The sequence below is a fragment of the Ranitomeya imitator genome, chromosome 4 (assembly GCF_032444005.1).
Source record: "Ranitomeya imitator isolate aRanImi1 chromosome 4, aRanImi1.pri, whole genome shotgun sequence".
Taxonomy (NCBI): Eukaryota; Metazoa; Chordata; class Amphibia; order Anura; family Dendrobatidae; genus Ranitomeya; species Ranitomeya imitator.
In genome coordinates this window covers 651,786,173-651,812,452 of record NC_091285.1, presented here as the reverse complement: position 1 = coordinate 651,812,452, position 26,280 = coordinate 651,786,173, and the positions used below count along the sequence as shown (strand labels likewise).

At 47.2% G+C, this 26,280-nt stretch overlaps 1 protein-coding gene across 2 annotated transcripts in view; it reads left to right on the top strand.

The window, feature by feature from the left end:
- DOCK5 (dedicator of cytokinesis 5) overlaps positions 1–15,951 on the top strand; it is a 130,955-nt gene extending 115,004 nt beyond the window's left edge. Inside the window, exons 34-52 of one of the 2 annotated variants that reach the window (XM_069767028.1) lie at positions 131–216; positions 307–463; positions 1,034–1,074; positions 1,143–1,233; positions 1,311–1,430; positions 1,522–1,611; positions 7,495–7,599; positions 7,690–7,831; positions 8,305–8,386; positions 8,493–8,577; positions 9,858–9,944; positions 10,236–10,412; positions 12,337–12,420; positions 12,548–12,685; positions 12,773–12,915; positions 13,441–13,594; positions 13,725–13,860; positions 15,318–15,430; positions 15,532–15,951. In XM_069767028.1, the coding sequence (XP_069623129.1) occupies positions 131–216; positions 307–463; positions 1,034–1,074; positions 1,143–1,233; positions 1,311–1,430; positions 1,522–1,611; positions 7,495–7,599; positions 7,690–7,831; positions 8,305–8,386; positions 8,493–8,577; positions 9,858–9,944; positions 10,236–10,412; positions 12,337–12,420; positions 12,548–12,685; positions 12,773–12,915; positions 13,441–13,594; positions 13,725–13,860; positions 15,318–15,430; positions 15,532–15,627 (2,127 nt within the window). In that variant the 3' untranslated portion in view covers positions 15,628–15,951. The remainder of the gene's footprint in view (positions 1–130; positions 217–306; positions 464–1,033; positions 1,075–1,142; positions 1,234–1,310; positions 1,431–1,521; positions 1,612–7,494; positions 7,600–7,689; positions 7,832–8,304; positions 8,387–8,492; positions 8,578–9,857; positions 9,945–10,235; positions 10,413–12,336; positions 12,421–12,547; positions 12,686–12,772; positions 12,916–13,440; positions 13,595–13,724; positions 13,861–15,317; positions 15,431–15,531) is intronic. The other variant, XM_069767030.1, reaches the window with a different exon arrangement.
- The last annotated feature ends 10,329 nt before the right edge of the window (positions 15,952–26,280 follow it).

Below are 26,280 nucleotides of genomic sequence, written 5' to 3'. Positions count from 1 at the left end.
TGATGGCTGTCTCCCAATACATGATGTCAGGGGAAGTAAGAAACGAGCATTTCCGAATGTAATATGTCTGACCTCAGAGAAGATAAGCCACCACCATTATTATAAACACGTTTTTGCCTTTCTCCTGTAGTTTGAGAACGAGCTGATCACACGTCTGGACCAGGAGGTGGAAGGAGGACGAGGAGACCAACAGTACAAGGAGCTCCTGGAGAAGCTGTGAGTGTCCGGTTGCGGGTCCTTCGGTGTGTGTGTAACCCCGTGCGCGCTCCTTCTTCTTCCTTGACCGTTTCTGACATTGGTCCTCAGCTTGTTGGAGCACTGCAGGAAGCACAAGTATCTCTCCAGCTCTGGGGAAGTGTTCACCGTCCTGGTGAGCAGCCTGCTGGAGAACCTGCTGGATTACCGCACCATCGCCAACGACGAGAGCGAGGAGAACCGCATGAGCTGCACAGTCAACCTGCTGGTATGACATTGACTTACTAGAGGGACAGCCACTTCCTCCCGGAGTAGAGCTCATTTGCATACTTTTTTTTTCTCCAGGAAGCATTTTTTTGTTATAAGGAAGTTAAAGGAAACCTGTCACCTGAATTTGGCGGGACCGGTTTTCGGTCAATTGGGGGGGGGGGGGGGGGGGGGTTGGGTGTTTGATTCACCCTTTCGTTACCCGGTGGCTGCATGCTGGCCACAATATTGGATTGAAGTTCATTCTCTGTCCTCCGTAGTACACGCCTGCGCAAGGCAATCTTGCCTTGCGCACGCGCAGTATGCTTTGCCCAACTGCGGGCAAAGCTAAAAAGCATTAGTGCGCATGCGCCGGCGCACTATGTCCCGGAACACAGCAAAATACGAAAGGGTGAATGAAACACCCGAAAACTCCGCCCTTATGACCGAAAACCGATCCCGCCAAATTCAGGTGACAGGTTCCCTCAGAGGTTAATGGAATCTTACTCCATGGTCATTACTAGTACGTGTTTATACTTAACCCTTAGGTGCCCGCTCCCTAGTCACACATGTTCCTTTTTCTCTCATACAGAACTTTTATAAAGAGAAGAAGAGGGAGGATATTTACATCAGGTACATGTGTGCTGTGTATACTGCGGCCCCGCTGTACAGTCCATGCTATAGTTTACATTGTTATGCAGGTACGTGTACAAACTGCGAGATCTGCACCTCAGCAAGGAGAACTACACGGAGGCGGCGTACACCCTGCTCCTCCATGCCGAGCTGCTTCAGGTGAGAGCGCTCCACGCTCAGTGCCACCACCTGACCTGCGCCGCTGGTAATAATCATGCTGCTTTGTCGCCACCTAGTGGTCTGATAAGCCATGCGCGCCTCACCTGCTGCAGAGAGACAGCTACACAGTGTACACCCAGCAGGAGCTGAAGGAACGGCTGTATCTGGAGATTATATCCTTCTTCGATAAGGGCAAGGTGGGTCATTCTCCTCCCGACTGTGTTAAAACCCATAACATACACTGCTGCTCTGCCCCTGCTTGTAACGCTTCTCTCCTGTCTGATACAGATGTGGGAACAGGCGATCATACGCAGCAAGGAGCTTATAGAGATGTACGAAAACCAGATCTTCCACTATGAGCCGCTCAGCGTCCTGCTGGTAATGACCACAATGGAGCGTGCCCCTCACCCCCTATTAGGTGCCCCTTGCTTCAGATGCCCTACATCCCCCTTCAGATGCCCTCCATCCCTCTTCAGATGCCCTCCACCCCCAGTCAGGTGCCCCACACCTGACTAGTAACATGCGGACAGACATTTAAAGAGACTGAACCATTCATCTAATATATAAAGCTGAATGTGTGTGTGTGTATGTCCGTGATTGGCATCTGCACCGTCGCAGCTACAGCCACAAAATTTTGCACAGTCACACGTCTGGACCCCGAGAGCGTCATAGGCTATGTTGTGAGGTGAAATTTTAACCCCGCGTTCCAATTCCCCAAACAATTTTGCCCCTATCTACATAATGGGGAAAATGTGAAAGGAAAAGTGTTGGAGGCAAATTGACAGCTGCCAGATGTGAACAAGGGGGACTTAAAGAGTGAGAGTGATGGCGCCAAAGAGTATATACCGTACAGTTGCTAAGGTGGGGCCCTAACATGGGATACTCACCACACACGGGGATATGAACACACACACAAAATGCACCACAAACTACCACGTGCTTGAACGCATATACCACCCTTAGCACACATTTCACCACACATACACCAACCTCGCCACATAAAAGTCGAAGCACAAAAGTCACCGCTCAAAACTCGCCACATGCAAAACTCACCACACGCAAAACTCACTTAGGTACATACTATATAAAGGAGCAGATGACATACAGGTATATACTACATACAGGAGGAGATGACATACAGGTATATACTAGATACAGGGGAGATGACATACAGGTACATACTATATACAGGGCAGATGACACACAGGTATAAACTATATACAGGGGAGATGACACAGGTATATACTATATACAGGAGCAGATGACACACAGGTATCTACTATATAATTGTCTAAGGGTCACTTCCGTCTGTCTGTCTGTCTTTCTGTCACGGATATTCATTGGTCGCGGCCTCTGTCTGTCATGGAATCCAAGTCGCTGATTGGTCGTGGCAAAACGTCCACGACCATTGCCACGACCAATCAGCGACGGGCGCAGTCCAGTGGCAACATGGCCGCTCCTTCCTCCCTGCAGTCAGTGCCCACTTCGTACTCCCCTCCAGTAAGTGCTCACACAGGGTTAATGGCAGCGCTAATGGACCACGGTGTAACGCAGTCCATTAACGCTGCTATTAACCCTGTGTGACCAACTTTTTTACTATTGAGGCTGCCTATGCAGCCTCAATAGTAAAAAGATCTAATGTTAAAAATAATTTAAAAAATAAAAAATCATCATATACTCACCCTCCGGCGCCTTTCCCGCTCCTCGCGACACTCCGGTGACCGCTCCATGCAAGCGGCAGGTTCCGGTGGCAAGGATGGTATGCGACAAGGACCTTCCATGATGTCACGGTCATGTGACTGCGACGTCATCACAGGTCCTGCGCTCATCCAACCCTGGGACCGGAAGCTGCCGTGTGCACCGCACACAGGTGACAGGACTACAAGGGCTTCCTCGGAAGGTGAGTATATGTTTATTTTTTATTTTAAGTCTTTTTTAACCACGTATATAGTGCCCACATTGCTATATACTACGTGGGCTATGTTACATACTGCGTGGGCTCTGTTATGCTGTGTAATACACTACGTGACTGTGTTATATACTACGTCGCTGACCAATATACTACATACCTGTGCAATACACTACGTGGCTATGTTATATACTACGTGGCTGTGTTATATACTATGTAGCTCTCCTATATACTACGTAGCTCTGCTACATACTATGTAGCTATGTTATATACTACGTCGGTTGTGTTATATACTACGTCACTGTGCAATATAGTACGTAGCCTGTGCTATATACTACCTACATATTCTAGAATACTCGATACGTTAGAATCGGGCCACCATCTAGTAAGACATAATTTCAGTTGTTTCACACTTTTTTGTTGAGTATATAATTCCACATGTGTTAATTCATAGTTTTGATGCCTTCAGTGTGAATGTACAATTTTCATAGTCCGGAAAATACAGAAAAATCTTTAAATGAGAATGTGTGCCCAAACTCTTGGTCTGTACTGTATATATATATATATATATATATATATATATATATACATATATACATATATATATATATATATGAGCCCGGCGTTGCCTGAGCATAGTAAGTATCTGTGCATAGTTATAGCAACTCACTTCTCTTATTTTCCCATCACGCCTCTCAATTTCCCCCTCACATCTCTCATTTTCATTTTCTCTCTCACACCTCTCATTTTCTCCCTTACGCCTCTCATTTTCCCCCTCACTCCTCTCATTTTCCCCCTCACTCCTCTTATTTTCCCCCTCACTCCTCTCATTCCCCCCTAACACTTGTCATTTCGACCTCACATCTGTCATTTTCCGATCACTCCACTATTTTCCCTCACTCCTCTCATTTTGCACTCACACCTTTTCATTTTCACCTCACACCTCTCATTTTCACCTCACAACTCTCATTTTCATTTTCTCTCACACCCCTCATTTTCACCTCACACCTCTCATTTTCCCCTCAGTATATACATGTTTGTCATCTCCCTTATATATATATATATAGTATACACCTGTATATCATCTCCTGTATATAGCTTATACCTGTATGTCATCTCCCCTGTAAATAGTATATACCTGCTGTATGTCATCTCCTCCTGTATATTGTATATACCTATGTGTCATCTCCTCCTGTGTATAGTATGTACCTGTATGTCATCTCTTCTGTATATACTATATACTTGTATGTCATCTCCTCCTATATATAGTATATACCTGTATGTCATCTCCTGTATATAGTATATACCTGTATGTCATCTCCCCTGTATATAGTATATACCTGCTGTATGTCATCTCCTCTATATACCTATGTGTCATCTCCTCTTTTATATAGTATATACCTGGACGTCACCTCCTCCTGTATATAGTATATACCTGTGTGTCATCTCCTCCTGTATATAGTATATACCTGTGTGTCATCTCCTCCTGTATATAGTATATACCTGTGTGTCATCTCCTCCTGTATATAGAATATACGTGTGTCATCTCCCCTGTATATAATATGTACGTGTCATCTCCTCCTGTATATAGTATATACCTGTGTGTCATCTCCTCCTGTATATAGAATATACGTGTGTCATCTCCCCTGTATATAATATGTACCTGTGTCATCTCCTCCTGTATATAGTATATACCTGTGTGTCATCTCCTCCTGTATATAGTATATACGTGTGTCATCTCTTCCTGTATATAGTATATATCTGTGTGTCATCTCCTCCTGTATATAGTATGTACCTGTATGTCATCTCCTCCTGTATATAGTATATACCTGTGTGTCATCTCCTCCTGTATATAGTATATACCTGTGTGTCATCTCCTCCTGTATATAGTATATACCTGTGTCATCTCCTCCTGTATATAGTATGTACCTGTCTGTCATCTCTCCTGTATATAGTATGTACCTGTATGTCATCTCCCCTGTATATAGTATATACCAGTGTGTGATCTCCTCCTGTATATAGTATATACCTGTCATCTCCCCTGTGTATAGTATATATGTGTGTGTCATCTCCCCTGTATATAGTATATACCTGTGTCATCTCCTCCTGTATATAGTATATACCTGTGTGTCATCTCTCCTGTATATAGTATATACCTGTGTGTCATCTCCCCTGTATATAGTATGTACCTGTATGTCATCTCCTCCTGTATTAGACCTCGTTCACACGTTATTTGGTCAGTATTTTTACGTCAGTATTTGTAAGCTAAATTGGCAGCCTGATAAATCCCCAGCCAACAGGAAGCCCTCCCCCCTGGCAGTATATATTGGCTCACACATACACATAATAGACAGGTCATGTGACTGACAGCTGCCGTATTTCCTATATGGTACAGTTGTTGCTCTTGTAGTTTGTCTGCTTATTAATCAGATTTTTATTTTTGAAGGATAATACCAGACTTGTGTGTGTTTTAGGGCGAGTTTCGTTTGTCAAGTTGTGTGTGTTGAGTTGCAGTGGGGACATGCGTGTAGCAACTGTTGTGAGATGAGTTTTGTGTGGCGACATGCGTGTAGTAACTTTTTGTGTCGAGTTGCATGTGACAGGTTAGTGTAGCAAGTTGTGTGCAGCAAGTTTTGCGCATGGCGAGTTTTGCGCGTGGCGAGTTTTATGTGTGGTGCGTTTTGAGTAAGTGCAAGTTTTGTGTGAGGCAACTTTTGCATGTGTTGCAACTTTTGTGCATGTGGCAATTTTTCCACGTGTGCAAGTTTTGCATGTGGCGAGTTTTCCATGAGGTGAGTTTTGCACGTGTGGCAAGTTTTGCATGAGCCTAGTTTTGCATGTGGCGAGTTTTGAGCGGCGACTTTTATGTTTTAACTTTTATGTAGCGAGGTTGGTGTATGTGTGGTGAAATGTGTGCTGAGGGTGGTATATGTGTTCAAGCACGTGGTAGTGTGTGGCGCATTTTGTGTGTGTGTTCATATCCCCGTGTGTGGTGAGTATCCCATGTCGGGGCCCCACCTTAGCAACTGTACGGTATATACTCTTTGGCGCCATCGCTCTCACCCTTTAAGTCCCCCTTGTTTACATCTGGCAGCTGTCAATTTGCCTCCAACACTTTTCCTTTCACTTTTTCCTCATTATGTAGATGGGGGCAAAATTGTTTTGTGAATTGGAACGCGCGGGGTTAAAATTTCGCCTCACAACATAGCCTATGACGCTCTCGGGGTCCAGACGTGTGACTGTGCAAAATTTTGTGGCTGTAGCTGCGACGGTGCAGATGCCAATCCCGGACACACAGTACACACACACACACACATTCAGCTTTATATATATATATCCTATTTTTGTGATTACTGCGTTTCCAAATGACAAGTTTTAGAACTCTTAATCTCTTTTTAATATTTCTGCTTACTTAAAGTGAATAGTAACATTTACATCCAGAGGATAAAATCCTTAAAGGAGGCTATTCCCAAGCTATTGAGTTGTCCCCCATCCATAAAATAGGGGGATAACTTTCTGATTGCTGGTGGTCCAACCACTGGGACCCCGAGTGATCCGAGAACAGGGCTGTGGAACCAGGGAATCGGACACTGCAGGCTCACGACCAGCCAGAATGGAGACAAGCGGCTTCTGTTCTGGAGGACTCGAGCCGTCCTTTGTGATAGATTCTTCTCAATGGCCGCTAATACGACATCACTGCTGCTACAATCACTTGGCGAAACTCGAGTGATCAGTTGATCAGATAAACCCCTTTAATCCTTTTCACAGCTGAGAGTTTGCTGCAGTATATCCAGTGTAGTCAACTGTCTAAGCTAAAAACATCACAGAAGAACAATTCTCTCTTGTCAGGGGGGTTTCTACAGTGTATCAAGCCATGGTTGGATGTAATTGTAGCAAGCACTCAGCTTTGACTCTGACACATTGGCACAGGGCTAGTTGCTCACATATTAAAGGGTTATTATAAAAAAAGGGGATAATTTGGTGATCACGTGGTAACCAACCATGGGGACCCCTAGAGATCCCAAACCTGTGGCTCTAGAACCCTGAGAACGGAACTCTGCAGCGACATCTAGAACCTCCAATGGATTCACCGTGTAGCGGGCGTAGCGGAGGGCTGCACGTGCCGATCCCTGGCAGGCCATCTGCTCTACCAGAGCCCCCATCTCAAGGTCGCTCGGTGTCCCGTGGTCGGACCACCAGAGATCAGCCAGTTATTCCCTATTTTGTGTATAGGAAATCATTTTTTTTTTTGGAAATAACCCTTTAACACCAGCAATGTGGCAGCAGGCGGATGACCACGTGACAGGTTCACATCCCGGCCCGTGTAACCACTGTCCTCTCTGTGTCCTTAGAATAAACAAGCCGGCTTCTACCAGAACATCATGCGCTCCTTGAGGTTACAGCCGGAGTACTTTGCGGTGGGATACTATGGCCAGGGATTCCCTTCCTTCTTACGGGTAAGCTCCGCGCCCCTCTGTCCCCATTATTCATCCACCCCCCCATAAACTCCTTACTCCTCTAAACTCCTCGCTCTCTCCCTCCTACAGAACAAGGTCTTTGTATATCGGGGGAGGGAATACGAACGACTTGAAGATTTTAACCTTTGGCTTCTGACCCAGTTCCCCAACGCAGAGAAGCTCTCCAGCAGCTCCCCGCCAGGAGATGACATCAGATCCTCGCCCAAGCAATGTATCCTACCTCTAATACCCCTGGGGGTCCTCCACTCAGGATGTCATCTGTTAGTGAATGACGGCTATGCCGAGAGTATGGACGACCCGGACAACGGTGTTTTATACGGGCAGCCGATCAATTGCAATGTCTTATTTTGCCTGTGATGTTTGCAACGCCATTACATCGACCGCTAGATGCAACGGGATCTTCACATTGTGTGTCCAAATACGCTACAAAGTCATAAGCTCAATAATGAAATTGTTGCTGCCTGCATCTGCCACAAGAGGGAGCTAGTGAGCTTACTGTAGACATTAATTTTTGAGCTCAAAGGGAGCTGTATGCGATAAATCTCTCCCCTAGTGGTGGCAGCATGTCACCAGAATTTCATCATTTATGGGCACTACACAGGATTCGGAGCTCTGTATCAGCTAAGAAGGAGCTCTAACTCCTCTGAACCTCATTCTGCTTTATTTCCTTAAGTAATTCTTCAGATGTGCAGTGCTTCAGTGTGAAGCCACTAATGAACCTCCCTCCCCGATATAAGGACAAGCTGGTGCCCGACCAGATCCTCAGGTGGGCTCTGGTTCCCTCCTACCACAGACACAAGGAGCCGGTTCTGTAAGGATGTGGTGTCTGCCCCCGGGGCCATGGGTAACCAGTCTCCCTTCTTCTCCTACAGTTACTATCGCTTCAACGAGGTGCACAGTTTTTCCTATTCCAGGCCGTTCCGAAAAGGGGAGAAAGATCCTGACAACGAATTTGCTGTAAGAATCTTGGAATGTGTCATCCGTTTAAACCAACCCCCCGCAATGACTGTGTCACCAGAAGCATTAACTGTGGCATCCAGAGTGCCCCTTCTGCTGACTGTGGCATCCGGAGTGCCCCTCTATTGACTCTGGCGCCCGCTGTGTCCCCTCTATTGACCTGTGGCATCCGACGTGCCCCCTCTATTGACCTGTGGCAGCCGGCGTGCCCCTTCTATTGACCTGTGGTGGCCAGCGTGTCCCCTCTATTGACCTGTGGGAGCCGGCGTGCCCCTTCTATTGACCTGTGGCAGCCGGCGTGCCCCTTCTATTGACCTGTGGCGGCCAGCGTGTCCCCTCTATTGACCTGTGGCACCCGGCGTACCCCTTCTATTGACCTGTGGCAGCCGGCGTGCCCCTTCTACTGACCTGTGGCGGCCAGCTTGTCCCCTCTATTGACCTGTGGCATCCAGCGTGCCCCTTCTATTGACCTGTGGCAGCCGGCGTGCCCCTTCTATTGACCTGTGGCAGCCGACGTGCCCCTTCTATTGACCTGTGGCAGCCGGCGTGCCCCTTCTATTGACCTGTGGCAGCCTGCGTTCCCCCTCTATTGACCTGTGGCAGCCGGCGTGCCCCCTCTATTGACCTGTGGCAGCCGGCGTGCCCCTTCTATTGACCTGTAGCAGCCGGCGTGCCCCTTCTATTGACCTGTGGCAGCCGATGTACCCCTTCTATTGACCTGTGGCAGCCGGCGTTCCCCCTCTATTGACCTGTGGCAGTCGGCGTTCCCCCTCTATTGACCTGTGGCAGCCGGCGTGCCCCCTCTATTGACCTGTGGCGGTCTGCGCTCCCCCTCTATTGACCTGTGGCGGTCTGCGCTCCCCCTCTATTGACCTGTGGCGGTCTGCGTTCCCCCTCTATTGACCTGTGGCGGTCTGCGTTCCCTGTCTATTGACCTGTGGCGGTCTGCGTTCCCCCTCTATTGACCTGTGGCGTTCTGCGCTCCCTCTCTATTGACCTGTGGCGTTCTGCACTCCCTCTCTATAGACGTTTGGCGGCCTGTGCTCCATCTCTGTTGACCTGTTGCGACCGGTGTGCCCCCTCTATTGACTATGGCGGACAGCATTCCCCCTCTGTTGACCTGTGGTGGTCTGCGTTCCCCCCTCGATTGACTGTGGTGGCCTGCATAGCTCTTTTGCGGGGTAGTACGGGCAGATATGATGTTTCTATCATTATATGTTGGTATTCTCATAAACCCCCGATTAACCCCTGCCCTGCCTGCCTCCTCCTTTACCCCACAGACCATGTGGATCGAGAGGACGACGTTCACCACCGCGTACAAGCTGCCCGGCATGCTGAAGTGGTTTGAAGTCAAACATTTGCACACAGTAAGGAGACGGACGTATATATGTCCTCACATTACATTTTCAGCAAGGACCTAAAAAAAATAACTACCATCTTGAAACCTTAGTTCTTCACTATTTTGCAGACATCTTGGTGTCGGTGAATGAGAACACAGCTGTTTCCATTCACAGGCAGCAAACCTGTCAGTATCTTACGCTGCTCCCAGCAGGACGGCTTCTTCCCAGTGTTCAGATTGTATATCAGTGGTCGTACACTGGAGATGAGGGCGCTCAGTGCGGCTGATGCCGGCAGCCATGTGTCTACTGTTCCCACAGGAGGAGATCAGCCCATTACAGAACGCCATCGAGACCATGGAGCTGACAAATGAGAAGATCAGTCACCAGGTCCAGCAGCACCGCGCGGACCCCAGCCTTCCCCTGCACCCACTCTCTATGCTGCTCAATGGGATTGTGGACCCTGCCGTCATGGGCGGATTCTCCAACTATGAGAAGGTGGTTACAGCCATTAATATCCAGATCTCTGCATGTTCCACCAATATCCATGTGTGTAACTTACTGATCCTGTACTGATCCTGAGTAACATCCTGTATTATACCCCAGAGCTGCACTCACTATTCTGCTGGTGCAGTCACTGTGTACATACATTACTGATCCTTAGTTACATCCTGTATTATACTCCAGAGCTGCACTCACTATTCTGCTGGTGCAGTCACTGTGTACATACATTACTGATCCTTAGTTACATCCTGTATTATACTCCAGAGCTGCACTCACTATTCTGCTGGTGCAGTCACTGTGTACATACATTACATTACTGATCCTGAGTTACATCCTGTATTATACCCCAGAGCTGCACTCACTATTCTGCTGGTGCAGTCACTGTGTACATACATTACATTACTGATCCCGAGTTACATCCTGTATTATACTCCAGAGCTTCACTCACTATTCTGCTGGTGCAGTCACTGTGTACATACATTACTGATCCTGAGTTACATCCTGTATTATACCCCAGAGCTGCACTCACTATTCTGCTGGTGCAGTCACTGTGTACACACATTACATTACTGATCCTGAGTTACATCCTGTATTCTACCCCAGAGCTGCACTCACTATTCTGCTGGTGCAGTCACTGTGTCCATACATTACATTACTGATCCTGAGTTACATCCTGTATTATACCCCAGAGCTGCACTCACTATTCTGCTGGTGCAGTCACTGTGTACATACATTACATTACTGATCCTGAGTTACATCCTGTATTATACCCCAGAGCTGCACTCACTATTCTGCTGGTGCAGTCACTGTGTCCATACATTACATTACTGATCCTGAGTTACATCCTGTATTATACCCCAGAGCTGCACTCACTATTCTGCTGGTGCAGTCACTGTGTACATACATTACATTACTGATCCTTAGTTACATCCTGTATTATACCCCAGAGCTGCACTCACTATTCTGCTGGTGCAGTCACTGTGTACATACATTACATTACTGATCCTGAGTTACATCCTGTATTATACCCCAGAGCTGCACTCACTATTCTGCTGGTGCAGTCACTGTGTCCATACATTACATTACTGATCCTGAGTTACATCCTGTATTATACCCCAGAGCTGCACTCACTATTCTGCTGGTGCAGTCACTGTGTACATACATTACATTACTGATCCTTAGTTACATCCTGTATTATACCCCAGAGCTGCACTCACTATTCTGCTGGTGCAGTCACATACATTACATTACTGATCCTGGGTTAAAGCATTTGAAAGATATATTCACATATACTAGAATTGTTGTGGATTTCGAGATAGCAGGTCCATGGTCCCCCTCTGGTCTTAGTACACTGTCTTTGTGTTGACCAGTTGCAGTGGTCATATATAATGGGATCTCAGTGCTCGTGGCTTTATACAGAGACTAACGGGGACCAAACCAGCTTAATCACATGAGGTGAAAATATATATAGTGATTTTTCATTGTAGCTGGTTAACCACTGTGAATAACCCTGCAGCTTTCTCTGGACCAGTCTCTTTTACTCCAGAGCTGCACTCGCTGTTCTGCTAATTGTTATTGTACTCAAGCTCGTTAAACACATTCTAAACAGCCACTATAATGCAGCCGGACAAGTTCAGGGCTTGGTTCTTAGAATGCAAATCACCAGAACAAACTCAAAACTCAGTATAAACTTCTGGCAGATTTCAGCTCAGAAACGTGCAGAATTGTGAATGCAGCTCTGGAGAACATTACACAGAATGTACACAGAAAAGTAATGTATTTACAAAGTGACTCAGCATTTTATGCAGATTATTTATTTTCTGTAAACTGGTTGTACTCCTGTCAGTCTTGACATTTGTAGTGTCCTCGTATGTCCTCCTCTGTTTGTTTCTTCATTACACCTCCTCCTCTCTCCTAGGCTTTCTTTACAGAGCGCTACGTTCAAGAACATCCTGGAGACCAGGACAAGATTGAGCTCCTCAAACAGCTGATTGCGCTGCAGGTACGAGTCCAGGTGGTGTCAACAGTAGATGTTTCTACGCTTTTTTGGGGTCCTTTTATCACTTCTTCATTATTCTCACCGCATCATTCAATTTTTATTTCTTGTCTTCTGCTTTGTATCCATCCAGATGCCTCTTCTGGCTCAAGGAATCAGGATCCATGGGGAGAAGTTGACCGAGAACCTCAGGCCTCTTCATGACAGACTTGTGTCCTGTTTCCAAGACCTGAGGAGAAAGGTGGAAAAGCTGTATGGGACAATCACTTTGGTAAGAGTCCAGTAGGTTCGGGAATGTTGGAGAAACCTCAGAATAGACCATAATAGTCTAACACAGCCATTCCTTACTCTACTTCAGCCTTCCAGCCTCACAGACAGGAAGCTGAGCCGTGCCGGCTCTGTGGTTGTTCCATATATCACATCTGCCACTCTACGAAGATTGTCCACTGTGTCGTCGTCTTCTTCTTCAGGAAGTGGGAGCTCCAGACCGGGCTCAGAAGGGTAGGTTTATGACTCTCTTTAGTAGAGAACATTGATTTGATTGGCTCACTGAGATGGTTTTAATGCATTTATGGGGACTCCATCAAAATCTCCAACATGTGCACCTGCGCTGCCTGCACAGAAGAGGATGCTGCTTTGAAAGCAGTCCCATGGGTAAATCACATAAATGCCAACATCTTGAGATTTATGGTCACAAAGACCACCATTATGTTGCTTTGCTATGGACAATAGGGTTCCTGCAGAATTGAGGAATTTCCAGTTTTCTGTGCCAGAACACAACTTAAAGTTGGGCCCAACATCTGTCTCATAAAAGGGTTTAAAGTGGAGTAGTATTACATTTTGATCTTATATAGTTACCTAGGTTGAAAAAAAAGACTTGGGTCCATAATTTTATATTTTCTTAGCACCTCCTAAAATAATGCTTGCTTTTGCAGCAGCTGCTTGACATTGAGTGCTGCATGAATCGATGGTGATGATTACCAGGTTGACATCTCCATATTTAAAGAATTCCTTACTTGTTCTTAGCTCACTCCCAGAACCAGTACCTCCTCGTCGTGGTTCCCTAATTTCCCGGAATGAAGATCACAATGACAGAGACGATGGTGATATCAAACCGATGAAACTGAAGCGTAACGTCAGCCAATCTCAAACGATCACAGAGCGCCGGGGGGAAAGAGAGGTGAGAAGTGATGGGATTGGGGGCAACAGGAGATCTGTGTTGGGTCAACAGGAAGGACCATGGGTCATGTCAAGGTTATTGCCACCTTATCTACTTTATCTACTCTGTTCTTCTTCTGATGTATTCCCAGAGCTTGTCTGCCAAAACGAGACCAAAGAGCCTTCAGCTTTCGGATAACCGTCTCACTCTCCACACCAGCTCTACAAATCCCGGGATCACGCCTCTTATTCCTACCCCGATCACTCCGCAAACTCCAAGAACCCATAGTAAGTATAGGACTATCAGACATTCATAATTTTTTCATTTTTAAACGTTAGCGTTTATAGAAATTTCTTTAATTTTTATTTTTTTTGTGCCCCCTACTCTTTAGATAGCTATCGGTCAAATGATGGTTCGGCTGTCCACGATCTAGCTTGACTCCTTCATATACAGAAAACCTTGCTCTTCTTAAAGAACAAAAGGATCGGCAGTCCAAAATTGGACATGCCAGACTCTTTTATCCCCTGCTATCATTTTCGGGGAGCCCCACACACATTAGATTGTCTGAAAAAATCCTTGGATATAAGTTGGGATGTGTATGGGGGGCGTTTTCAGCAAGCTTATTACGCAGGCAGTTCATACTAGGTTCCCAGGGGTTCCTCAGGTCCTGGTCATATCACCCAGAAACCCAGGGACCTTATCAAAGGAGGGACTCCCCCATTGATCATGGCTGCCAGAATCGGAGAGTTATTTTGCCTATTGGAGCAGGAGACAGGCTATAAAGGGTGTCCAAGAAAGACACTAGAGGGAGCTTTCTTCCTCCTGGGGAAGAGCTATTTTGCTGAACTTCTTCCAGGAGGCATTAGCGTAAAAACTCAGAAGAAGATTAAGCACCTTTCCTGGGAACGCTTCAGTGAGGCACACAGGAACCATGGGTTAATATGCTCCCACCTGGAAGCTAACACTAAGAATACATCTTCGAAAAAAATCTGACTCTTACCCACCAGGCTACACTTGGGCAGCTGACACCCAGTTATTTAGCTTAATGTCCTTCGGAGGCAGACATTGATCTGAGTAGTAGACCAGTCTTAGCCTTGATTAGGCTCACTCCTTTCCCTTAGCGTGATTCTCCACTTTCCACCTTCATGAGAAGATTGCTTTCCTTCCATTAGGCACTTTGCCTCTCATTTCCTGGAGAGATTCTTACAGAATCTGATGTCGTCAGAGCTGTACAGTTCTACCGGTCTCTCACAGCTCCGTCCAGACGTGTGGATGCCTTGTGGGTCATCTCTGTATGCTCTGGTAGATGTCAAACCATTTCTAGGCCTACCATTCTACTCTGGTTTCAATCTGTCAATGCGGAAGGTCGGGCTAAGCTAGACTACCCCTGCCAGACTGTTTTGCCCAGTAAGATAGAAGCCTCCTGGCTCTTGTGTGTCAAAGAGTCGGTTCTTCTATTCCATTGGGCCACTGCTCAGTCTACTGTCCGCAAATTTGTGGAGATCTTATCTTTGTATCTAAGGATGTAGCTCTTAGCAGAAGGGTACTACAAGTGGCAGTTACACAGATCGTAACCTGAGGCATTTCTATTCCTCCTTCTGCAGTACCGGTATTGGTTTTTTTCACCCCAGGGACAGCTTTAGGACATCCCAGGGTTCCACAATAAAGTCTACGAGAGAGATTTTACATTGTGTACCAAAAATCTTTATTTCGTCATGTAATTTATCATCCATTACTCGAACAGGTTTCCCATCACTATCTACGCATGGCGATGCTGCTTTACAAATGATGGAGTCACCTCCTCCACCACCTCCTAAAAGCAGATCCAATGAGGGGAGTCAGCGACTTTCCACAGAGGTAAGTGACCATAAGTTATTCCAGGTGACTGCATTTTTCCATCGCACGATTGCTATACAGGTATTTATACTTCACATTGTGTCCTTTCTGATCGTCTCTAGATACCTCCACTATTGCCAAAAAGACAAGAAGCAAAGCCACCAACACCTCCTCCGAAGGCTAGGCAGTCAAGTGTGATTCCTGAACCTGGATTGTGATGGGCCTTAGGACGGATACACCTTGAGGCCGACCTTAACCAGTGTGGTGCTCCACCTAGACTAGATATCGTGATGGACACTCTGTGGATCTCCACTGTCCAGTATGGTGGCATTATCTTCTGGAACAATAGCCGGTCTATTGAGTGCGAGGTCTAAGTACTAAGATAAATGAAGATTTTATCCTATCGGAGAAAAGACTGTTAATAAACGGGGAGGGATGTCCTCTCCTCGTAGATGGCTCGTCCTTCACGCCTATACGTGTTAATATTGTAATCAGAATTTGTAAATATGGGACTATGTGTTATTGTAAAATCCTCAAACCACCTACGTCTCCTTCGTGTTTCCTTTCAGTCCATCACCTCACCCGTGTATACACTTTGTGCACAATTATTAGACAATTTTGTATTTTTGATGATTAATTTATTATTGAATAACTCCAGCGCTGCCGGTCAATCTGAAAGGTTAATAAATCTGAAACCTGAATATTTAAGAAAGTGAAAGTGAGGTTTTGTCTTCATTAGGAGAATATCGATGTGTACAGAATGTTTGGGCAACTATTAATGTGCGGGATTATTATGCAAGTAAATGAAAAGCTAAAAAAAAAAATCTCAATTGTTTATTTTCATCTGTTAAAGTGAGAATAATAACCAATCAACTAAAATGTGCAAAAAATATATTTCTGACATCTCCATAAAAAATATCAGTGACCAATATAGACATCCTTCTTTTTCAGTAGCAGCTATAAGCTCCATCCAGTTCATCAGTTTCTTCATCTATTGACGATCCACATTTTGGGCATCACCAACTACAGTCTCCCAGACACTGATCAGAGATGACTGTTTTCCTTTTCTGTAAATCTTTCATATAGGAAGGTCCCACAAGTTCTCAGTAAGGTTTAGGTCCGGTTAGGGCCTTTGTTGGCAGCCAAGCAGTGGAGACCTCGATGCTGTGATGGAGCTTTGTCCTGCAGAAAAAGCATGGATTTCTGGAAGAAAGTATCTGCTAAAAACTGGCAGTAGGTTTGGGAGTTGATTTTGAGTCCATATTCAATCTGAAAACGTCCAACTATCTCATGTATAAGAATACAAGTCCATAGCAGTACCCCACCTCCACCTTGTTGGCATCTGAGTGGGAATTTAGAGGTCTGTGCCCGCTACTGATCCAGTCACGGCCCATCCATCTGGTCCTACAAAAGTCACTGTCATCTCATCAGTCCATAAAACCTTTGAAAAATATGTATTTGTCTATTTTTCTCTATCGCCTCTCATTGGGGGACACAGGAACCATGGGTGTATGCTGCTGCCACTAGGAGGCTGACACTATGCAAATAAAAAAGTTAGCTCCTCCTCTGCAGTGTACACCCCACCGACAGGAAGTAGGATATTCAGTTTAGCTTAGTGTCAGTAGGAGGTGGACACGGGTCTTTCATTAGACCCTTATCTACCTCAATGTGCGTCGTTTTCTTTCAGGTTTTCTAGATGGATGGATACAGGGTGAACAGTCACACCTGTAATCCCACAATACGGACTATGAGTACGGCGTGTACTGCCACCCCGTATCCTCATAGATCCCTCAGCAGGACCATGATCCTAGCACACAAGCGTGCTCAGAAGTCCGGTCCTGGCTCCGTCCTCCACCCACTCGCCCACCAGAGCCTGTCGGTTGGAGGAGACGAGGACGTCCACCAGCAAGTTCAGGACGTCTTTTTGCATCCGGAATAATGAGGTATATTTCCTTTTCCTCAGGTTTTTTTTCCAGAAGAAGATATACAGATGAAGAAGGTGAGTATTTAGAAGGTGTCCCATCTATTTCCTTCAGGACCTTTAATTTAGGGATTCCCTCTAGGGAGGTGGGGGGCTTTTTCCTAGGGGAAATACCAGAATTTTCAGCAGCTCTTTTGCCCTGCTCAGGCCTTCTTAACTCCCCCCAACCCCCTTCCCCCCCAGTCTGGACGCGGGCTCCGATGCTATTTGAGGGGCTACCTTTTTCAGTGGCACAGGCGAGATGTTCGCTACGGCCATGGCTTATTCGCCTCCTCTCATTCAGGCGGTCGCCGGCGTCTGACCTAGGAGACCTGTTGTGAATTCTGTGGCTGAGTTCACTTCTGTGGTCACAAGTGGTATTGCAGTCTCTGGGCTTCCTCCCTCAGGTGTTTTGGTGAGCTCGTTGGCTGCCTTGCTATTTAGCTCCACCTGAGTCTGTCTTCCTTGCTCCTTGTCAATGTTCCAGTGTTGGATCTGAGCTTCTGCATCTTTCCTTGGGCCTGCTGCTCTGCTAGATAAGTGCTTCTAGTTTGTTTTCTGTTTTTTCTGTCCAGCTTGCTATTGACTTTTGCTGGAAGCTCTGAGAAGCAGAGGGGTGCACCGCCGTGCTGTTAGTTCGGCACGGTGGGTCTTTTTGCCCCTTTGCGTGGTTTTCGTTTTAGGGTTTTTTGTAGACTGCATAGTTCTCTTTGCTATCCTCGCTCTGTCTAGAATATCGGGCCTCACTTTGCTGAATCTATTTCATTCCTACGTTTGTCTTTTCATCTTGCTAACAGTCATTATATGTGGGGGGCTGCCTATTCCTTTGGGGTATTTCTCTGAGGTAAGTCAGGCTTGTATTTCTATCTTCAGGCTAGTCAGCTCCTCAGGCAGTGCCGAGTTGCATAGGTAGTTGATAGGCGCAATCCACTGCTGCTTACAGTTGTGTGAGGATAGTTCAGGTACTGCAGTCTACAGAGATTCCACGTCTCAGAGCTCGTCCTATTGTTTTTGGTTATTGCCAGATCTCTGTATGTGCGCTGATTACTGCACGCTGTGTTGCCTGATTGCCAGCCATAACAGTACAAGGAGCCCTACCAATGATTTCCAATAGAGGGAAAAAAGAAATCCTGACATCATTTTTTTTTCTTAGCTCTGTCTTCAGTCTTTTTTTTCCCCTAGACATTAGAGTGCTTCAGGACACAGCTGTGGACATGGATATTCAGGCTCTGTGCTCCTCAATGGATAATCTCGTTGTAAATGTACAAAAGATTCAAGATACTATTGATCAGAAATCGATGCCAGAACCAAGAATTCCGATTCCTGATTTGTTTTTTGGTGACAGAACTAAGTTCCTGAGCTTCAGAAATAATTGTAAGCTATTTTTGGCCTTGAAACCTCATTCTTCTGGTAATCCTATTCAACAGGTTTTGATTATTATTTCTTTTTTGCGCGGCGACCCACAGGACTGGGCGTTTTCTCTTGCACCAGGAGATTCTGCATTGAGTAATGTTGATGCATTTTTCCAGGCGCTGGGATTGCTTTACGATGAGCCTAATTCAGTGGATCAAGCTGAGAAAAATCTGCTGGCTTTATGCCAGGGTCAGGATGATGTAGAAGTATATTGCCAGAAATTTAGGAAATGGTCAGTACTCACTCTGTGGAATGAATCTGCACTAGCGGCTTTGTTCAGAAAGGGTCTCTCTGAAGCTCTTAAGGATGTAATGGTGGGATTTCCTATGCCTGCTGGTTTGAATGAGTCTATGTCCTTGGCCATTCAGATCGGTCGTCGCTTGCGCGAGCGTAAATCTGTGCACCATCTGGCGGTATTGTCTGAGAGTAAGCCTGAGCCTATGCAGTGCGACAGGACTATGACTAAAGTAGAACGGCACGAACACAGACGTCTGAACAGACTGTGTTTCTATTGTGGTGATTCTACTCATGCTATTTCTAATTGTCCTAAACGCACTAGGCGGTTCGATAGCTCTGCCGTTATTGGTACTGTACAGTCCAAATTCCTTTTGTCCATTACCTTAATGTGCTCTTTGTCATCATATTCTGTCATGGCGTTTGTGGATTCAGGCGCTGCCCTGAATCTGATGGATTTGGATTATGCTAAACGTTGTGGATTTTTCTTGGAGCCTTTGCGGTGTCCTATTCCGTTGAGAGGAATTGATGCTACACCTTTGGCCAAGAATAAGCCTCAGTACTGGGCCCAGCTGACCATGTGCATGGCTCCTGCACATCAGGAAGTTATTCGCTTTTTGGTACTGCATAATTTGCATGATGTGGTCGTGTTGGGGTTGCCATGGCTACAAACCCATAATCCAGTATTGGATTGGAACTCTATGTCGGTAACCAGCTGGGGTTGTCAGGGAGTACATGGTGATGTTCCATTTTTGTCTATTTCGTCATCCATTCCTTCTGACATCCCAGAGTTCTTGTCGGACTTTCAGGATGTATTTGAAGAGTCCAAGTCTGATGCCCTACCTCCGCATAGGAATTGTGATTGTGCTATCGATTTGATTCCTGGTAGTAAATTCCCTAAGGGTCGTTTATTTAATTTGTCCGTACCTGAACACACCGCTATGCGCAGTTATGTGAAGGAGTCCCTGGAGAAGGGACATATTCGCCCATCGTCGTCACCATTGGGAGCAGGGTTCTTTTTTGTAGCCAAGAAGGATGGTTCGCTAAGACCGTGTATTGATTACCGCCTTCTTAATAAGATCACTGTTAAGTCTCAGTATCCCTTGCCATTGATTTCTGACTTGTTTGCTCGGATTAAGGGGGCTAGTTGGTTTACTAAGATTGATCTTCGTGGTGCGTATAATCTGGTGAGAATCAGGCAGGGAGATGAATGGAAAACGGCATTTAATACGCCCGAGGGTCATTTTGAGTATCTGGTGATGCCGTTCGGACTTGCCAATGCTCCATCTGTTTTTCAGTCTTTTATGCATGACATTTTCCGTGAGTATCTGGATAAATTCTTGATTGTTTACTTGGATGACATTTTGATCTTCTCAGATGATTGGGAGTCTCATGTGAAGCAAGTCAGAATGGTTTTCCAGGTACTGCATGCTAATTCCTTGTTCGTGAAGGGATCAAAGTGTCTCTTCGGTGTGCAGAAAGTTTCATTTTTGGGGTTCATCTTTTCCCCTTCTACTATCGAGATGGATCCGGTTAAGGTTCAGGCCATCCAGGATTGGACTCAGCCGACATCTCTAAAAAGTTTGCAGAAATTCCTGGGCTTTGCTAATTTTTATCGTCGCTTCATCTGTAATTTTTCTAGCATTGCCAGACCATTGACCGATTTGACCAAGAAGGGTGCTGATTTGGTTAATTGGTCTTCTGCTGCCGTGGAAGCTTTTCAGGAGTTGAAGCGTCGTTTTTGCTGTGCCCCTGTGTTGTGTCAACCTGATGTTTCTCTTCCGTTCCAGGTCGAGGTTGATGCTTCTGAGATTGGTGCAGGGGCGGTTTTGTCACAGAGAGGTTCTGGTTGCTCAGTGTTCAAACCATGTGCTTTCTTTTCCAGGAAATTTTCTGCTGCTGAGCGTAATTATGATGTGGGCAACCGAGAGTTGCTGGCCATGAAGTGGGCATTCGAGGAGTGGCGTCATTGGCTTGAGGGTGCTAAGCATCGCGTGGTGGTTTTGACTGATCATAAGAACCTTACTTATCTTGAGTCTGCCAAGCGCTTGAATCCTAGACAGGCCCGTTGGTCGTTATTTTTTGCTCGTTTTGATTTTGTGATTTCATACCTTCCGGGCTCTAAAAATGTGAAGGCGGATGCTCTGTCTAGGAGTTTTGTGCCCGACTCTCCGGGGTTATCTGAGCCGGCGAGTATCCTCAAGGAAGGAGTCATTGTGTCTGCCATCTCCCCTGATTTGCGGAGAGTGTTGCAGAAATTTCAGGCTAATAAACCTGATCGTTGTCCGGCCGAGAAACTGTTCGTCCCTGATAGGTGGACTAGTAGAGTTATCTCTGAACTTCATTGTTCGGTGCTGGCCGGTCATCCAGGAATCTTTGGTACCAGGGAGTTGGTTGCTAGATCCTTCTGGTGGCCATCTCTGTCACGGGATGTGCGTGCTTTTGTGCAGTCCTGTGGAATTTGTGCTAGGGCTAAGCCCTGCTGTTCACGTGCCAGTGGGTTGCTTTTGCCCTTGCCGGTCCCGAAGAGGCCTTGGACACATATTTCGATGGATTTCATTTCTGACCTTCCCGTTTCTCAAAAAATGTCGGTCATTTGGGTGGTCTGTGATCGCTTTTCTAAAATGGTCCATCTGGTGCCCTTGGTTAAATTGCCTTCCTCCTCTGATTTGGTGCCTTTGTTCTTCCAGCATGTGGTTCGTTTACATGGCATTCCTGAGAATATTGTTTCTGACAGAGGTTCCCAGTTTGTCTCGAGGTTCTGGCGAGCCTTTTGTGGTAGGATGGGCATTGACCTATCTTTTTCCTCGGCCTTCCATCCTCAGACTAATGGCCAGACCGAACGAACCAATCAGACCTTGGAAACATATCTGAGATGTTTTGTTTCCGCTGACCAGGATGATTGGGTGTCATTTTTGCCGTTGGCTGAGTTCGCCCTTAATAATCGGGCCAGCTCGGCTACCTTGGTCTCTCCATTTTTCTGCAATTCTGGGTTCCATCCTCGTTTCTCTTCAGGACAGGTTGAGTCTTCGGACTGTCCTGGTGTGGATTATGTGGTGGACAGGTTGCAGCAGATCTGGACTCAGGTAGTGGACAATTTGACCTTGTCCCAGGAGAAGGCTCAGCTTTTCGCTAATCGCAGACGCCGTGTGGGACCCCGACTTCGTGTTGGGGATCTGGTTTGGTTATCTTCTCGTCATATACCTATGAAGGTTTCCTCTCCTAAATTTAAACCTCGTTTTATTGGTCCGTATAGGATTTCTGAGATTCTCAATCCGGTGTCTTTTCGTCTGACCCTCCCAGACTCCTTTTCCATACATAATGTATTCCATAGGTCGTTGTTGAGGAGATACGTGGCACCTATGGTTCCATCTGTGGAGCCTCCTGCCCCTGTTTTGGTGGAGGGGGAATTGGAGTATATTGTGGAGAAGATTTTGGATTCTCGTGTCTCTAGACGGAAACTCCAGTATCTGGTCAAATGGAAGGGTTATGCTCAGGAAGATAATTCCTGGGTTTTTGCCTCTGATGTCCATGCCCCAGATCTTGTTCGTGCCTTTCATGTGGCTCATCCTGGTCGGCCTGGGGGTTCTGGTGAGGGTTCGGTGACCCCTCCTCAAGGGGGGGGTACTGTTGTGAATTCTGTGGCTGAGTTCACTTCTGTGGTCACAAGTGGTATTGCAGTCTCTGGGCTTCCTCCCTCAGGTGTTTTGGTGAGCTCGTTGGCTGCCTTGCTATTTAGCTCCACCTGAGTCTGTCTTCCTTGCTCCTTGTCAATGTTCCAGTGTTGGATCTGAGCTTCTGCATCTTTCCTTGGGCCTGCTGCTCTGCTAGATAAGTGCTTCTAGTTTGTTTTCTGTTTTTTCTGTCCAGCTTGCTATTGACTTTTGCTGGAAGCTCTGAGAAGCAGAGGGGTGCACCGCCGTGCTGTTAGTTCGGCACGGTGGGTCTTTTTGCCCCTTTGCGTGGTTTTCGTTTTAGGGTTTTTTGTAGACTGCATAGTTCTCTTTGCTATCCTCGCTCTGTCTAGAATATCGGGCCTCACTTTGCTGAATCTATTTCATTCCTACGTTTGTCTTTTCATCTTGCTAACAGTCATTATATGTGGGGGGCTGCCTATTCCTTTGGGGTATTTCTCTGAGGTAAGTCAGGCTTGTATTTCTATCTTCAGGCTAGTCAGCTCCTCAGGCAGTGCCGAGTTGCATAGGTAGTTGATAGGCGCAATCCACTGCTGCTTACAGTTGTGTGAGGATAGTTCAGGTACTGCAGTCTACAGAGATTCCACGTCTCAGAGCTCGTCCTATTGTTTTTGGTTATTGCCAGATCTCTGTATGTGCGCTGATTACTGCACGCTGTGTTGCCTGATTGCCAGCCATAACAGAGACCTACGCCGGCGCGACAACCGCCAGTTTCTAATCTAGGCCCCGGCTTCTCGGGCCTACTCCGGCGCGACGGCCGCCGGGTTCCAATTTAGTCCCCGGCTTCTTAGGCCTACTTTGGCACGGCGGTCGCCGGTTTCTAATTTAGGCCCCGGCTTCTCGGGCCTACTCTAGCGCAGTAACTCCGCCCCCATTTGCTCTCCTTCGGGCGGGCTTTCTCCCGCCCGTATATTCTTCCTGCAGGGCGTCTAGCTCCGCCCCCCATAGCAGTGCCCGCAACTGGCGCAATATTGGTTACCCTGGTGTGTGTGCTTGTCTCCGCCCACTTCTTCCCAGACACCGCTCTACAGCCGGCGCCATCTTCCTGCCCCAGGCTTACGCTGTTGGCCCCGCTCCTCTTCCGGTTTTAATAGCGGGCCTTTTGCCCTCCTTTTCCTGGTGCAGCATCCAGCACGTCTTTTATGGTCCCTCTGGCGTCGCCATGGGTCGTCGCATCCAGCGGTGCATCTGTCTGCAGGACCTGCTCCTCTACAGCCTGGAAGCTACAGGACATCTGCTGTGAGTATCTCTACACAGCAGACTACACTTCCCTCTGCCTCCGTCCCCTAACCCTCTGGCACCATGTCTAATTCTAAGGCAGAACTCTCCCATCCTCCTGCGTCTTCTGCTATTTTGGTCCATCACATTGTATGTTCGCCCTACATATGCAGATTTCCCTCCCTCTGTCAGGACTGCAACGGCTCTGCGGTGCCCACCGCCCTGTACACCCCTGCTGTCCGAGAGAGTGAGTTCCCTATCCCAGGGTGGGTCTTCTCTCTGTCCCAATCCCTGCGATCTCACCCGAGTGTCTCAGACCCTAGTGTCTGTGCTGGATAGGTTGCCCCTGACGTCTTCCGCTGTGGCTAGCAGGTCACAGGAGGCTCTGTCCGAGTCTACCAAGATGGGCCGCAAAGGATCTAGACAGGAACGCCGGTCTGAGGGGTTTTTTTCCCCGGTCTTCCTCCCACGGGTCAGGCGAAGCGTTCTCGGATGCACCTTCGGAAGATGTGTTGAAGCTGAATTCTAACCAAATCGCTAGTAGGAGGGATATGGTTCAGAACCTCATTGCTGCAGTTAACCAGACCTGTGGCATCAAAGACTCCGCTACGGAACCCGCAGATCAGGCGGTTTTGTTTAGACGGTCCAAACCACCTTCCAAAGTTTTCGCCCCTCGTTCTGAGTTCGAGGAGCTGGTGGCCAGAGAAAGAGAGAGAATCCGGCCAGACGCTTTCAAAGAGGACAGTGCCTCGGCGTGTTATATCATTTTTCCCGGAGCACCGCCAACTGGACAGCTTCTCCTCCGTGGGCCGGCCCGCCAGTCTCCAGACTACACAGTCCGGCCCTTTTCCTGGTGCAGCATCTTTGAAGGAATCTAATGGTAGACATTTAGAATCCTTTGCGATGTCAGCCTTCAAAGCGGCTGTGTCCACTCTTTGCCCACCTTTTGCCTCCTCATGGGTTTCAAAGTCTGTGGCCAAATGAGCAAAGCAACTCCGTCAAGGCACTCTGGCTGGACCCAACCAGATCAACTAGCGGAGCTTACCAACCAGATTTCTCATGCGAGCGAGTATTTGGTCTCTGCCTCCCTGGATGCCGCGTCTCGGGCAGCTCAGGCATCCAGCAATGTCGTAGCCATCCGCCAGACAGTTTGGCTTAAGGCTTGGCAAGCGGTCCTGTTTTCTAAGAAGGCACTTACCACTTTGCCCTTTCAGGGATCACGTCTTTTGGTTCCAGACCGGACCGAATTATTAAGGACACGACCAGGGGGGGACAAGTTCTCTTCTCCCCCAATCCAAACCTCGCCGACCTCTTCCTCTACAGCAGAGGTCGCAAGCGTGCCAAGATAGGAAGAAGTTTTCCTTTAGGTCCACTTCTTCCTGGCTCTCCTGCTATTCCCAAGGAAGATCCACCAGGTCTAGACCTGGAAGATGTACCTCGGCATGATTCTCACTGAAATCCCGGCGCATCTCCCAAGCTAGGCGTTCGCCTTCCTTTCTTCAAAGACGTTTGGCTTATGGCGATGGAGGATGCATGGGTCAGGGAAGCGATATCCTCGAGATACAAAACTGATTTTGCTTCTCAGCCCTGGGATCGTTCTTTAAATCTCGCCCTCCAAAGACCCGACTTTGGTTCTGGGTTTCCTTGCAGCCATCGCCTCTCTTCTCAGCGTGGAGGTGGTAATCGTTCCCATTCCAGAAAGAGAAGGATTCACAGGCTTCTACTGGAACCAATCCCGGTTCTCAAGTTACTAAATAAAAGGGTTCGTCTGCGACTTTCGGAATGGAATTCCTTCGTTCAGTAATCACTTCCATGGAGGCATAGGAATTTCTGTGCTCCATAGACGTTATGGACGCCTTATTTCATGTCCCTATATCTCCAGGACATCACAGATTCCTGCGCTTTGCGGTACATCAGGAGCATTCCCAGTTGGTCGCCCTGCTTTTTGTTCTCGCAACCGCTCCCAGGGTTTTCACAAAGATCACGGCGGCGCTGATAGCCATCTTGAGAGTCAGGGGAATGGTACTTTTCTGTAACTCGACGATATCCTCATCAAGGCTCCATCCTTTTCTCAGGCTCACGAGAGCCCGTCCATCGTCCTCGACACGTTCCAGGTGGCTTGTCAACAGGAAGAAATCCTGTCTTGTTCCCTCCCAGCGCCTCATCTTTCTGGGCATGCTCTTCGACACTCGTCAGACCAAAGTCTTCCTCCCCGAAGATAAGAGATCCATTCTTCGTCGGGACGTACGCTTGCTCCAGGGTCCTCGGCTTCTCTCCTTTTGATCGGCCATGAAGGTTCTGGGGAGGATGGTGGCAACATTGGAAGCGATTCCCTTCGCACTCTCGACCTC